Source organism: Taudactylus pleione, unplaced genomic scaffold, assembly GCF_031769625.1.
Source record: "Taudactylus pleione unplaced genomic scaffold, aTauple2 ptg000212l, whole genome shotgun sequence".
In the NCBI taxonomy this organism is placed as follows: domain Eukaryota; kingdom Metazoa; phylum Chordata; class Amphibia; order Anura; family Myobatrachidae; genus Taudactylus; species Taudactylus pleione.
The window spans coordinates 4,627,127-4,642,757 of record NW_028284614.1 but is presented as its reverse complement, the minus strand read 5'-3'; the positions used below and the strand labels follow the sequence as shown (position 1 = coordinate 4,642,757).

At 46.7% G+C, this 15,631-nt stretch overlaps 1 protein-coding gene across 2 annotated transcripts in view; it reads right to left on the bottom strand.

Moving 5' to 3' along the window:
• Window positions 1–709: 709 nt before the first annotated feature.
• LOC148517702 (uncharacterized) overlaps window positions 710–15,631 on the bottom strand; it is a 51,767-nt gene continuing 36,845 nt past the window's right edge. For both annotated transcript variants that reach the window (XM_088478367.1, XM_088478366.1), the window contains 3 exons: window positions 13,226–13,302; window positions 3,136–3,241; window positions 710–895 (listed from right to left, as the gene is read on the bottom strand). In XM_088478367.1, coding sequence (XP_088334493.1) covers window positions 831–895; window positions 3,136–3,241; window positions 13,226–13,302 — 248 coding nt within the window. In that variant the 3' untranslated portion in view covers window positions 710–830. The remainder of the gene's footprint in view (window positions 896–3,135; window positions 3,242–13,225; window positions 13,303–15,631) is intronic.

The following is a 15,631-nucleotide window of genomic DNA, read 5'->3' as shown; positions in this document are numbered from 1 at the left end:
CGAGCTTCCCCCTCCACCTACTCCGACACCTCCCTTGCCCCCTCCCCCCATTCCGACACCTATGCATAGAGGCCTGGGAGGGAAAATGTCTCTTTAAATGAGGAAATGTCATTTGGCTTAGTACAGCCCTCCCATTGCTCCTCCCCTTTCCATGCTGTAAGGGTGCGCGTTGTGTGTGTGAAAGGATCAAAAATGAACTTGAAGTTGCTTTGTTCTAGGGATGTACATCGAATTGCGATGGTTTTAAACCACCGATGTTTTATATGTGATGGTAGTGTGTTTTACCATTTGATAGCGGCTTTCCGATATTTGCCTCCATCGAATGGTAATGATTTGATGGTGTTCCGATGGTCCCCATTTTTTTTTTTTTTTTTACGGGGCAGGGACTGGACACAGAATAGCTGACTGCAAGGAATTACCTTGCTACGCAAGTCTGACCAGGGCCTGCAGGTGGCAGTCGTGCCTGATTGGAGACACCGAATGAGAGGACAGCTCCAGAACTGTGGAGTATCATTGTCAGGGAGACTCCCTGAAATAGTAACTGTCTCCCTGAAAAGTCTAGGGGGTAAATTTACTAAAGTGAGAGTTTTTAGAAGTGAGTCATATGTATACTGTTTATATTTTTACCTTTTTTATATTGAATGAATATTATTTACCTCATTGGGTTCCTTGTTCATTACAGTAGATAAGTTAGGCACAGACACATTTATTTAACTTGATAAGGTCACCGTAAGTAAATTTCAATCTTCAGATAAAAAAGCAAAACAGTTGAAAATGAAACATTAATTTAAAGCCTGGACATGTGCAAACAAGTGGATTACAGAAGACGTTTATACGTATTTATTTTCCTGTCTTTCCGGACAGTCTCTGGTAACGTATGTTCGATTCTTCAGCACTGTAGGTAGACACATAAGCACATTATAAATCACTATTACATTATAAATAAAAATGTAAATAATAATACACCTAATACACCAACACATTTCTTTTTTTTAAAGTATTTAAAGAGCTTATAAGGGTCGAAAGGCTGAACATATAAATGTAGAAAGCACCAGCAATGAGCTTCATCTATATAGTACAGCCATGGCCAAAAGTTTTGAGAATGACACAAGTATTGGTTTTCACAAAGTTTGCTGCTTCAGTGTTTTAAGACCTTTTCGTCAGATGTTACTATGGTATACTGACGTAACATTACAGGCATTTCATTAGTGTCAAAGGCTTTTTTTTTGACAATTACATTACGTTTATGCAAAGAGTCAATGGGCCGAATTCAATTCAGTGCAACATTGAATAGCCGCGGGAGGGAGCTCCCACAGCTATTCAATTCAACGTGCTGTTTGCCTGGTCGGGCAGCAGGTAAGTCTGAGAATACCGGTTCTCGCGACTTAACCTGGGTGTTAAGGCGCGGTAACCGCCATTCTCCAACTAAAGTGGTGTGCGCGCGGCTGTTAGCGCCTAGCTAAGCCGGCAAACAGCTGCGCACCCGGCACTTTTGTCTGATTTCTCCTTGCATGCCCAGGGGTGTATTGAATAGCTGAGGGAGCTCCCTCCCACGGCTATTGAACGTCGCACTGAATTGAATTCAGCCCAATATTTGCAGTGTTGACCTTTTTTTTTCAAGACCTCTGCAATTCGCCCTGGCATGCTGTCAATCAACTACTGGGCCACATGACTGATAACCACCCATTCTTGCCTAATCAATGCTTGGTGTTTGTCAGAATTTGTGGGTTTTTGTTTGTCTACCCGCCTCTTGAGGATTGATCACAAGTTTTCAATGGGATTAAGGTATGGGGAGTTTCCTGGCAATGGACCCAAAATTTCAATGTTTTGTTCCCTGAACCACTTAGTTATCACTTTTGCCTTATGTCAAGGTGCTCCATCAAGGCATTGTTCATCACCAAACTGTTCTTGGATGGTTGGGAGAAGTTGCTCTTGGAACATGTTTTGGTTCCATTCTTTATTCATGACTGTGTTCTTAGGCAAAATTGTGAGTGAGCCCACTCCCTTGGCTGAGAAGCAACCACACACGTGAATGGTCTCAGGATGTTATCTAGATCTGATCCTAAAGTCCTCACTGAACACGTCCGCAATCAGTTATCTGATACACGTGCTCAGGACATTTTATTAAATACAAATGCCCAGGAGACATGAAGAAAACTCACTCCTTTGTTTTGGCTACACCTATGGGCATATTTACTAAGAAGATGGTTTAAAATGTCAATAGGAATAAATAATAAACTGATTTAGCATTTATTCCTATTTGCTGTTCTAAAACTATCGGTCAACATCGATGATGATTGTGGCTTTAGCCTTAGACCTTTATACTGTAACAAACTAAGGGCCTGATTCATTACGGATTGCAATTGCGATTACGCACACAATCGGCCGATTGTTGCATTATGCGTATATATCGCATTGCTCGAATTAGCCACTGCGATCGGGACTGCAATCCCAGAGACTACGGAGACACATTGCAGAGTGATTGACAGAAGTGACGTTTGTGGATGGTGATGATGGGGGGTCAACGAAACATTGGCGTGTCAATGCGTTCCTACGCCGTTGCAGAGGCGTGCATAAATTATCCACTGCAATGCCATACGCAGCCTGAGTACTCACAGTGAGCAATGAGGTCAGCAATTTCTGAGTAAGGTCAGAGCTTGTGCAAGTGTGCGTGAGGCTGTGATTGTACTCGATGTTACCGATGGTTTCGCAGTCTTGCTAAACATTACGAATGTGTGTAAGGTGGGTGTACCTATGTAGTGATGCGACTGCATAGCGATTGCAATGGATTAGCATATCATCGCAGTCAGACTGCAGGAGGGATTCTGGCGGTCGGGATGCCAGCTCTGGGATTCTGACAGGTGTTGGGATTCCAACGCCGGCATTCTAAGTGCTGGAGTCCCCACGGTCGGGGTTATTTTGAGAACTGGTATAGACAAAATCTGTATTATTATTTTTTTCATTGCAACCGATCAGAGAATTGCTTTTACCTTCTAATCTGCACTCGATAAATGACAGCTGAAAGCTGATTGGCTGCTAGGGGGAGCACCACAGATTTCCTGTGTAGTGATTTCCAAGAAAGTCCATTATTTTGTTGAGTAATACTTTAAATAGTTAATAATGTTATGAACGTACCTTTGTACACAACAGCCACTGCCATGCAAAATAAGGAAAGGAGAACAAATGCCAGGGTAATGTAGATGGCGAAATGCACTTGTCTTTGTCCATCTTGATTTTCTGTCTGAAATAACAGAGCAATGTCAATCAGTCAAGTGACACATTAGTTATAAGTAAAAAGATAAAGGCCCTCATTCAGAGGCAGTCGCAAGAAGCGATCGCTCTCTCTGAATGAGGGCGGCCGCTTCCTTTTTTTTTCAGTGCGGCCTCCTGGTCGCTAGCTAAGCTGTGGGTTACCACCAACAGCTTAGCAACCAACCAGGTTGATGGTCGCGATGGTCAAGACCATCGGGGCTTGCGACGAGACCCTAAGGTTGGATCTCGGCAACCGCAAGCCCCAGGGAGCTTCCTGCTCTGATCGAGCAGGAAGCTCCCCACTGACATCACTGCTGATGTCAGTGTGGCCGCCCACAAAACGTCAGGTGTTTGAGAAACCACCCCCCCTCCCCGCCTACAAAACGGGGCGAGCTGTCGATCAACATTGATAGCCGCCCCTTTTGTAGAGAGCTCCGGAGCGAGAGAGTTTCTCACTCCGGGGCTTGCACACGCGCAGTGCGGCCGCTGCGCGTGCGCAAGGCTAACCATCGATCTGGTTGCGAGCGCATCGGTGCTTGCGACCGGGTCTGAATGAGACCCAAAGTCTGCACCATGGCTGCTCCTACTTTTAGACTTAAGGGGGGTCTGCAATTGCCCAGCTTCTGCTAGTTGAACAGAGTACACCACTTACAAGCTATTGCATAGAGCTGTAATAACTAACAGACCACGCTCTTAACTCAATATTTCCAGTACATTCTAAGATTGCGCTTCTCAATCAGTACTGCACATACGGACCATGGGACACATGCAGGGCAGGTGCTAGGGTGTTTGGCGCCCCCCTGCAAACTATAAATTTGCGCCCTCCTCATTTTCATGATGGTCCCTTGTGCCCCAGTTCTCCTAGAAGTAGGGGCGTATTTATAATGGGTGCAAGGTGTGCGGTGCACACAAGCCAGGGGGGGCCACACAACGCACACCCTGCACCCTATTATACTTACCTTTCCGTCGGCCCGGCACTGCCTACAGCACTGCAGAAATCACTGGGAAATGTACTTATACTCTTACACAGCTAGAACGCAGAATGTGTGTGGTGCCGCTGGTGATAGTGAGGAGACGCTTAGCCAGGCAGGCTCAGTCCGCTGCCTGGCTGTCATTCAACAGCATGTCATGCACAGCAGAGAGGGGAGGAAGGGGGGACCCGACCAGGGGAGAGAGACGCTCGGCTCGGGGCCAGATTCAGCTTGCTGCCATTCAGTTTGACAGCACAGGCTCATCAGCAGGTTCAGCACACCAGGAAGGGGGGCTAGAGGGAACGAGAGCAGCGATGCCGCTGGTAGTGGTGAGCAGAGATGTGCAGGCAGTGTTGGACTGGGGGCAGAGGTAGTTGTGGCTTCAAAGTGGTCCTGGGAGGAGAATTCTGTGTGCCATGGGGCTACTGTGGCCAAAGTAATCGGCGGGACACTGAGGGCAAAGCCTTGGCTGCTAGCTGGGCGGGGGACCGGCGGGGCTATCCAGTCACTGTGGCCACAGTGATCGGGACACTGGGGGCAGAAGTAGCTGCAGTGCTGGGCTGGGCGGGGAACTCTCTGTGCTGTGGGGCTGTAGCCACAGTGATCAGGACACTAAGGGCAGAGTCGCGGTTGCAGGACTGGGCGGGGTACTGAGGATGCCGCGGGTCTACCCGATCATTGTGGCCAGTGATAGTAAGTAATTGGAGGCAGAGCTGCGATTGTGGAGGCACCGGGAGGTCCCTCTGATATAGGCAGCTGCTGGAAGATTAGCTTCCTGCAACAGCCTAGGGGGCGTTTCTGACTGGTCGCATCTGATGTGACCACTCCAGGCAAGTGGTTAAAGAGCCTGAACCTTTGTGTGTGTGTACATGTGTGTGTGTGTATTTATATGGAAAACAGTACATTACCACATCTGCAGCTATTCCCACTACTATACCCTTATTACCCCCACTCAATATTACTATACGACCATTTACCAGCCGTTTTTTACAGCATCGCCCCCCCACGCCAACGCGGGACTCCGGAGAGATAAGCATATTATGGGTGCAGGCCGTGGGGTGCCGGCCTCCCCTGGACCCGGGGGCCAGTATGCACCACACACCCTGCACCCATTATAAATACGACCCTACCCATACCCTTCCCATGCTTTTACCTCACCATGAAGAAAACTGCCTGGTCTCAACACACTGCGGAGCTCCAGAGGAGGACTCGGAGGATACACCCAAAAGCTGGCAGGTAGGTAGAGGCAAGGATGGGGCGGTGTCTATGGGAGGAGGATAGAGGAGGAGAAGGACAGAGACAGGGAAGACGGTAAGGGGCGGAGTTTAAGGCAGTGGAGGAAGCAGAGACAGTCTCACAGGCAGAAGTAGTGGCCATCCCCGATTATGACAGGTCATGTGACCCACTGGGCAACTTAGGGGGAAGTTGACAGCCAGAACATGCTGGACAGTGTCAACCCCCCCATCGCGGCCCGCTAAGCCCTGCCCCCTCACAGAAATGGGTGGAGTCTTCATCCAGTCCGAGTCTTTCATTTAACAGCAGGTTCAGCACAGCGGGGAAGAGAGGGGAGGAAACGGAAGGGTGCGGCCAGGAGAGAGTACAGAAACGGGTGGGAGTTTGTGTCAAGATCCGCACATGCTCAGCTGTGCCAGGTGCACCGGAAGCCGGCAGCAGCAACAACAGAGTGAACAGACTCAGCAGCAGCTGCCTGCAGGAAGAGCGCCTCTCCAGCCTGGCACCTCCCTGCAGTGCAGGATCTGCTGAGCGGGTAGCGCCGGCCCTGGTCACATGCGCTGTGCGATTTTTTAGTTACTTAGGCGCATGCGCAGTTGAACAACATTTACAATTTGTGTGAATATAAGTGGTGAAAAAAAAGTTACACCAGACACAATTAATTATTAATTGTACTGTTATAAATACATTATTAATTTTTTAAATAGTGGCTTAGGGGTAAATTTACTAAGAATCGTGTTTGGTCGAGATTGCAATCTCACGCGAATTTAACCTGTTTTTCCGACTCATACATTTACTAAGGGCAAACACGTGTGAACTTGCGGGAAACAAACAACAAAACTCGCACGAGTTTACAAAACACGACCAAATACACCATCGTCCGAACTCGCAAGTACTTTCCATAGGAAACCATACAACACTTACCAAGAATCGAGTTTTGAAACTCGCATGAGAATTACCAAACTCGGCCAAGTAACCACTGATTGGTACTCTCCACTTTTTCATTGATAGAAATGTTTTCTCCCTCTGGGACTGCCAGTCTAGGCCGTGATTAACAGAGACAGCGCATCCAATAGGAAGCCACTCCTCTGCCTTGCCAACAGCACAGGCAGCCCCCTTGGATCTAGAGGGTAGGAGCCGCCGCTGCTAACGTTATAAGTTTAATTTTATACTTAATGATATATTTAATTTCATATATTTAATTATGTAATTCAGCCTTTTAAAGGATAAAGCATGTGTTAAGCCACGGGTGTGACTCTTGAGGGTATTAGTCCCATAACAGCCTTGAGGACTGGTGTGTCTTGGCTAGATGCGGCCGTGAAGCAGCTTTCAGAGCTGATATGCCTTGGCTTGATGGGCCTGCGGGCCTTAAAGACAAGATGCGGCCTTTGGGTGGTGCAGCAGCCTTGAAGACAGGTATGTCTTGGCTAGCTGTGGCCTGTGGGCCGTAGGACAAGATGCGACCTTTGGGCCATGCAGAAGTCATGAGGGCTGGTATGCCTTGGCTAGCTGTGGCCTGTGGGCCGTAGGACAAGATGTGGCCTTTGGACCGAGTAGCAGCCTCTGGGCTGTGCAGCAGCCTTGGGGGCTGGTGAACTTAGCTAGATTACACTGAGATGCGCTAAGTGCCGCCGGGATGACACACGCGGCAGTACACAGGATTTCGTACCCTATACGTTGGGTTGCACACTCTGGACACAGAGTGCGGTCTATGCCGTCTGGATGACACAAACGGCAGAGAGTTGGTATGCAGACCGTGCTGCCAAGATGACAAAAACGTCAGGGATATCAAAGCTGACTGGATCATTGGGAACTCGACTGGATTACAGGAGACAATGCCAGAACCGGAAACACGTGAAACGCTATCACCAGCATCGGAGCAGCGTTTGCACCAGGAGGAAATAGATGCAGGAGCCAATCCAGATCGCTCCCGGAATGATGGACAGGAGGTAGGAAAAGTTTCAGCGAAAGCTCGCCCGGCGTTCATCTCGCCCTGCATTTGTAGTGCGGCGGCTTGTGACAGCTTGGTTTCAGATGCTGACATTTGGAAAATTAAACCTATAATATTTGTAAGAATAATTAGTTTAGAACACTAAGGGGGGGAAATCAATTATCTAATACAATTTTTTGTACGCAAAAGTGTTTTTCACTTATCACCGCTACAGTGGTTACTTGGTTTTTAACTTTTTTTGTTATTTTATCACCGCTACAGTGGTTACTTTTTTTGTAACCGCTACAGTGGTTACTTGGCCGAGTAACCACTGATTGGTACTCTCCACTTTTTCATTGATAGCAATGTTTTAATAATTTATATATATATATATTTTTATTTATTTTTTCTTTAATCATTTTATTTTATGATTGATTTTTTTATTTTTATTTTGTAAACTGTATTTTATTGTATTCATTTTTTATGTAGTATATCCTTTTACCTTTGTAAACATTTGGTGTTATATGACCACACCACAATACATTTATATATGTTTATGGTAACTGGATCTTGCATAAGTTTTTTGGGTCCAGAGACTACTATTTAGTTCCAGGAAGTTATTGTCGATCCATCCAACACCGACGGACATCGGGTTCTGATAAATAAATGTCCAAAGCTCAATTTATTTCCAATTCAAGGTTAGTATATTACTTGACCTTATAGGACCTTGCATTGGGTATACTAATTTTCACTATGGAGGCTTGTTGTATGTGTTTCCCCCAGTAATACACATCGATCCGGAGGTACTCATGGACAATATTGACAGGCTCTACGTTGTAGTCTGCAACCACCGCAGGACCATAGTGAAAGTTGGGTCCAATGTCTATTTATCACCATAAAAGGGTGAGTGTACACTTGTAAGTGAGTGTGCACCTGTAACTTTTTTTTACGTTATTACACAATATTGTTGTTTTCCATTTTTTACATACATCTCTGAACATATTGAGAACACTATCAAGAAGTCTTTAATTCAGAATAGATCACAGACAGCGCCGGACTAGCCTTTTAATTCCAAACTCTCCCTTGTTGTCAGGGAAACTCCCTGAAATAGTAGTAATCTCCCTGTCTCACTGAAGAGTCCAGTAATCTCCCTGATTGCACCTTACTCCCATTATGAAGCTGTTATATTAAAAAAAAAAAAAACAGATACCGTATATACTCGAGTATAAGTCGACCCAAATATAAGCCGAGGTAAACACCTGAAACTCCCGCTCATGGTCCCGCCGCTGTCCGCTCCTGGTCCCGCCGCTGTCCGCTCCTCCGGCCGCTTTGCATGGGAGAGACGTCGTCATGACGACGTGTCTCCCATCACCCACTGCGGGAGCCGGAAGATGGCTCCCGCAGTGGGAGCAGCAGCAGCCACTGAGAGTCTGACAGACTCTCAGCGGCTGCTGATTACAGCAAACACATAGCTGCCGGCTCCGGCGGCTATGTGTTTGGCAGTGTGTAGCGCTGACCGAACTCCGTCCGGTCAGCGCTACACTTGACTCGAGTATAAGCCGAGGGGGACTTTTTCAGCACATTTTTTGTGCTGAAAAACTCGGCTTATACTCGAGTATATACGGTATATACATTCAAATGGGATGATTAGTATCACTTCCCTGCATTGGTTATAAGACACAATGATACATATGGCTACATGCATTTTCTGAAAAGTATCAGTGTGTTTTCATGAACAAGTAAATCTTATTAACTGCTTTGGGGCTCATTTACATTTGGATGTAAGTCAATTTTATGACACACCCCTCCATTGTAGCAATACACGTCCACTGTACGGGCGAGCTCATAGGCGATGCTTTCACAAGCTCCCTGAAATGCTTTTTCAATAGTAGGCAGGTATGCCCCGGGGCTTCCCTGCATGACACATGGCATCCAGGTCTACTTTTGTGTAAAATAAACTAAAAGGATTAAAATGACAAAAAAAAGCAAACAAACATTTTGTTTATAACTTTTACTTTAAAAAAATTATTTATTTAAATAAAAGAGCATTTTTTTCCACTTTTATACAAAGGTATGGGGGAGGAAAGTACACTATGTAGACAAACGTTATTGGACACCCTCACACAAGCGAAATGCAGACCATTGCACACACGTTCTAAATGGCCACTAATGTGGCGATTTTGACAAGAACACTTGGTAGGGAGGCCCATGCACTTACAGTTCTAGGGAAACAACAAATGTTTTTATCAAGACGATAATGCCACCTGTCACGTTTCCAGGGCGACGCTGCACTGGTATACAGAAAGTTTGGTTACCCAGATGGACTGGCCAGCTCAGAGTTCAGATCTTAACCCCATTGAGAACCTCTGGGACAAGTTGGAGCAACGGATGCGTTCTAGGCCGACTCGACCCTCAGTGTCACAGTTGGTCACTGTACTTAAGACAGAATAGTATTTAGAGCAGAACGTCCATACTTGTATAAATGGGCTTTCCTGTAGTGCCCCTGCAATGGCTACTGTCAAACATACTCAGCAATAGTCACCTTCTGGCGTCTCCAGAATAAATAGGAATAGATAGGATAAAAAAACACACATTTCCGGAGAAAGGAATTGTTCAGCTTTCATATTCAGCCAGGGGCATATCTACATAGGGAATCGGTATGAAATACCGCCGGCCACATGGCCGGCGGTTCGATTCCCGGCAGCGGCAGCCCGACAGATGGACAGATCCCGGCAGCGGCAGCCCGACAGCGCTGGAAATCCTGATCGTCCCAAGGTAAGTATATAATAACCTAACCCTCCTTAGGCGTGCCTAACCCTAATCCCCCCAGTAAGTGCCTAAACCCCCCAGTAAGTCCCCCTTCCCCGCTGCCTAAACCTAAGTCCCCCAGGGGGTGCCTATCCCTAAGTCCCCCCGGGGGTCCCTAACCCTCCCTCCCCCTAGCCTAACCCTCCCTGAGGTGTGCCTAACCTTAAGTCCCCCCCGGGGGTCCCTAACCCTCCCTAGCCTAACCCTCCCGGGGGGGTGCCTAACCCTAAGTCCCCCCCGGGTGCCCTAAACCTAACCCACCCCCCCGCGGCTGTCTGCTAGTGGCGCCCGGCATCCCTTCGATCCTGATGCCGGGCGCCTGTCTCCCGGCGTCAGGGAAATGAGCGGTGTCTACATTCTAGACGCCGGGCATTTCACCCTCGCCGGGATATGCCAGTTGGGAAGCCGGCTGTCGGTATAATGTCAGCTGGCTTCCCGATTGCATCCCCTATATAGTGTGCAGGGTGTACATTGGTCCAGAGGGGCCCACACCGCACACCCTACACCCATTTATTCAATACCTCACTGGAGTCCCATGTCGGTGGTTGCAGCGCTCTACAATTCACCAACAAAATGGCGTGGCGGCCATTTCCCCAGCGTTTTGCACATGTACAGTAGGGAAATTGCCGGGAAAATACCTGTCGTGCCATTTCCTTGGAGACCTGTGCGTGCGCCGTAGACTCTGGCACAGCGCTAAAGACTACTCGTGTCCACAGTGCCTTGCCCGCCGCCGGGGAGAGAGAAGGGGGCCCCTGACGGAGACTGCATACAAGCCCCCTCCTCTCTTAATACTCCCCTATTTTCAGCTTAATTTAAGCTAAAATCCGATTGGATGCATTGGGCATCATTGCTCATGTGGGGTCTATGTACTAAAGCTTTGGAGAGAGAAAGTGGACGGAGATAAACAGCTCCTGTCATTTTTCTAACACAGCCTGTAAAGTGGCAGAAGCTGACTGGTTGGTACTTGGGAGCTCATTCAGACAGACCCGTTTGCTAAGATGCATACTCTCGCTGCTGCTGATGCTATACAGTGTGTATGCAGTGTGTGTGCGCATACCTTAGCAAAAGTTCACAATGCATTTGCTCGCTGCACATAGACAGCCCAGCAGAGTGAGTGACAGGGGAAGCTGTTTGTAGGTGGTAACGGGATGGTCATTGAAAACGGGGGAGTGGAGGTCAGGGCCGGATTATAGGGAAGGTGACAGGGGCGATCGTCCCGGGGCCCCCACACATAGAGGGCCCTCCCACACTTTCCCCGGCACCATCCCCAAGATGAACTGTTTTTTAAATATTTTATCGGAGCTGCCTGCCACGGCCCATGATTAAGCCCCGCCCCCTGTACTTGGCTCCACCCCCTTATTCTGCTGCTGGCCTGCTGCTTCTCAAGTAAGCAGTAATGTTTATATGTGTATTTGTGTCTATGTATGTATATATGTGTGTGTCTATATATATATATGTATATATATATATGTGTGTGTATATATATTTATATATATATATATATATATATATGTTAAAATCTGTACATAGACTGTATATACACATATGTGTATATATATTTGCATGTGTATATATATATATATATATATATATATATACAGGTTGAGTATCCCATATCCAAATATTCCGAAATACGGAAGATTCCGAAATACGGAATATTTTTAGCATGACCGAGACAGTGAAAACTTTGATTTTTGATGGTTCAATGTACACAAACTTTGTTTAAGGCACAAAATTATTAAAAATAAAGTATATAATGATCTAAAGGCTGTGTGTATAAGGTTTATATGACACATAAATAAATTTCATGTATGTACACAAACTTTGTTTGAGCCACAAAATTATTGAAAATATTGTATAAAATTACCTGCAGGCTGTGTGTATGAGGTGTACATAAATCATAAATGCATTCTGTGTTTAGATCTGGGCCATATACCTTAGACATTTTAATATAATATGCAATTATTCCAAAATACGGAATATTCCGATATCCAAAATACCCCTGGTCCCAAGCATTTTGGATATGGGAGACTCAACCTGTATATATAGTATACATACACACACAACTTTTATAGATAGGGGCCCCCACAGACCTTAATAAAGTCCTGGTGGAGGTGCAAATGCAGGCGTGCCTGAGCATCTCAACGGCGTTTTAGAGGTGTGCATAATTATAAGACAGCGTCATAGTACACGTCACCTGGCTGGTTATTACACTGAAGTGCTCACAGTGCTTGCGGCAGGGTATGGTAAACCTCAAGCGCTGCATTAGCATCCGATGTTACCCAATGTACCGATGGTTGCATTCACTTCCGAGACATGACGTGCACAAGTCGGCATCTTAAAACAGGCTGGTGGGTGTCTGCATACACTATGTGATCGCTCTCTAAGAAATATAGGGCGTGCTAATGCATTGCTGTGCGATAGCACTGCCTATGCAATTTGCATACACATCAAGCGAACGGCTCTGAATCAGGCCCTTTATCTCCATCCACTTTCTCTCTCTCCACAGGTTAGTACATAGACCCCTATATTTTTACATAAGTGCCAGATGTCAGTTGATTTGACAAGCTGCAGTCAGTTGAGATTCTATAGGCAGTACACCCAGTAATATTATTATGTCCCCTAATTACATTATCTATGCCCAATGCATTCCGGTTCATCCTTATTGGCGTGTAGCAATCCTCCTGCCACTCTCCTCTAATACAACTGCTTGGGGGAGTGGTCTAGAGGAAAGGGGTGGGTCCCATTGGTGGCTGAAGTCAGATCCTGGGGGCAGATAGATGATAGGGAGCAGGGATAGGGATCGCAGTCAGAAACCATTTCCGTTGTCAGGGAGGTAGCACAATAGAGGTGTACAATATACATTTTTCCTGTATTAAGCACAATTAAGCAGAATCATTTTCTTTAGGTTAGAGTGCCACTCCACCATTACGAAAAACCCAACCACATTGTCCTTAAACAGTCTTACGAGAGTTGAACTTGACAGTTGTTACGGTGAAGTTTAAATATTATGAATATTAGGGATACTTACTGAGAAATTACGGCTGTTGTCACGTTTCATATCTTCGTCATCATTCAAACCAGAACCCGAGTAGTCATGGCACTCAACTGAAAAAAAAAAGAATATAACAAATATAGTAAAAGTAACTTCTTCAGCGTAAAGATTTTTTACTTTACAAGTGAATACAAAGGAATAACTAATTACAGTACATTTCGAAATGTTACAATGGATTTGCCAGGAAGGTAAATTGGGTCAAATGAAGACAAAGGTTTGGGGGAGAAAGGTAAACTATGTAGACAAAAGTAATTGGACACCACCGCGCAAGCAAAATGCAGACCGTTGCACCCGAGTTCCAAATGGCCACTAATTTGGCGGTTTCGACAAAAACACTTGGCAGGGAGGCCCATGCACTTGCAGTTCTACAGAAACAACAAATGTTTTTTTATCAGGATGACAATGCCACCTGTCATGCTTCGTTAACCCGGATGGACTGGCCAGCTCAGAGTTCAGATCTTAACCCCACTGAGAACCTCTGGGATGAATTGGAGCGTCGGGTGCATTCTAGGCTGATTCGACCTTTAGTGTCACAGTTGGTCACTGTACATAAGGTGGAATGGCAGAACATACCGCCAGCTGCTGTCCAGGAACTTGTGGACAGTTTGCCAAGAAGGGTGTCTGCAGTAATCGCTGCACGTGATGGACCTACAAAGTACTGACGTCAATAAGATCTCATTGATCTAGTTGCTGTCAGTGACCAATCACTTTTCTCTACATAGTGTATGGAGTCATTAGTAGATGTAAGGCATAGTGGCCAGATTGCCAGACTAATCCTATTTACTTGGCCTGGTACCTGAACAACCCATCTGCACAATTGGACCATCCATGTGTGCTGCAAAATTGCTTACAGTTCCTACTGTTCGGTGATGATTCCAAGACACTGGGTTTCACCGTGTTTGGCCAGCTCCACATTAGCTTAAATATACAGTTAGTCGCTAGAGGCTGGTTTGGCTGTCACCTGTGAATGGAATACAGCCGCTATATGCAGGGCCAGATTAACAATGGGGCGGATGGAGCTACAGCTCCAGGCCTCCACATAAAAATAGGCCCATTGTCATGACAACATGATGTTGACTGGCCATCTGCTGTCCACACGGTCAGCCATAAATCATAAGTAGTAAAATTGTATTTCTATTTATTTCACAAAATGAAGCATTTTTTTTCTTTTACATATTAGGGAGACAGTTGGGCTGAGAGTATAGGGGTGTACACACCTACATGGCACTGGCCACACCCACACGGCACTGGTCACACCTCCTCTGCTTCTCATAAAAGGCCCTTGGTCATTTTCAGCTCCAGGCCCATGTGGCCCTCAATCCGGCCCTGGCTATATGTGCCAGTGGTCTTAGGGCCTTGCGTGTAGTTGAACGTGCGGCGGCTTGTACAGCATAACTTGCGTGTTTTCGCACTGTGCCTGCTCCATAACCAAACAAAGATAAGTCTGAGGGATGCACAGTTGTAGACATTTCAAGAAGTGCGACTGTACTTGTGACTGTAATTGGGCTGTAATATGACGTCCTGAAGTGGGCAAAGTTCAGAGAGGGCTTAAAGATGGAATTGTGTTTTATGCAGTGCTGAACTGAGGCATAAATACACCTGTTTCCAGACACATCATTTGCACCAAGAACAGCCTGGTGTGACTATCAAATGCAGCGTAGATAGGTGGGTGCACTCCATATATGTGTACAACCCTCTAAACAGATGTGTGCATTCAATTCCTTGCATACAGGGGCATTTCAAGAGAGGAGGGGGCCTGCGTGCAGTTTTCGTCACGGACCCCCTCCTCTCAGTCCAGCATCCGCCAACGCACTGAGCGCAGCGCGGCCAGCGCTGCACTGAGAATCTGGGTACTAGAGTGTGCCCAAAGTCCATAGCGCAGGTCACAGGGAAAGTGGCTGTGGTGGCCATTTTCACTGTACTGTGTAAGCACAAAACGACGGGAAAATGGCCGTGGCTGCCATTTTGCAGGCGTTTTTACACCGCTGGCATCGACATGGGAGATAAGTGTAATATGGGTGCAAGGTGTGCAGTGCGGGTCCCCCTTGGACACGGGCCCGTTATAAATACGTAAACTCTACTGTAATCTGGGTAGAGTAACCCATAGAGGAACCCATAGGCCTACAGGAGCTTGGTTTAGCAACCTATAGGCATACTTGCCGACAATCAGCTCCCTCCTTCCGGGAGGGAGCTGATTGTCAGCTAACAGCGGGGGGGGGGGGAGGGGGTGTGTCCTGAAAGTGATGTAAAATTTTCAGCATTGTGAAGCAGGGGACGGGGCCACGATGACGCGATTCAGCGCCCCCCCCGCTGCAGGGATTTCTAGTTCATTCTGGGGGGAGGTCGGGAGGGTTAGTGGATGCCGGGAGGCTTGCCTGCCAT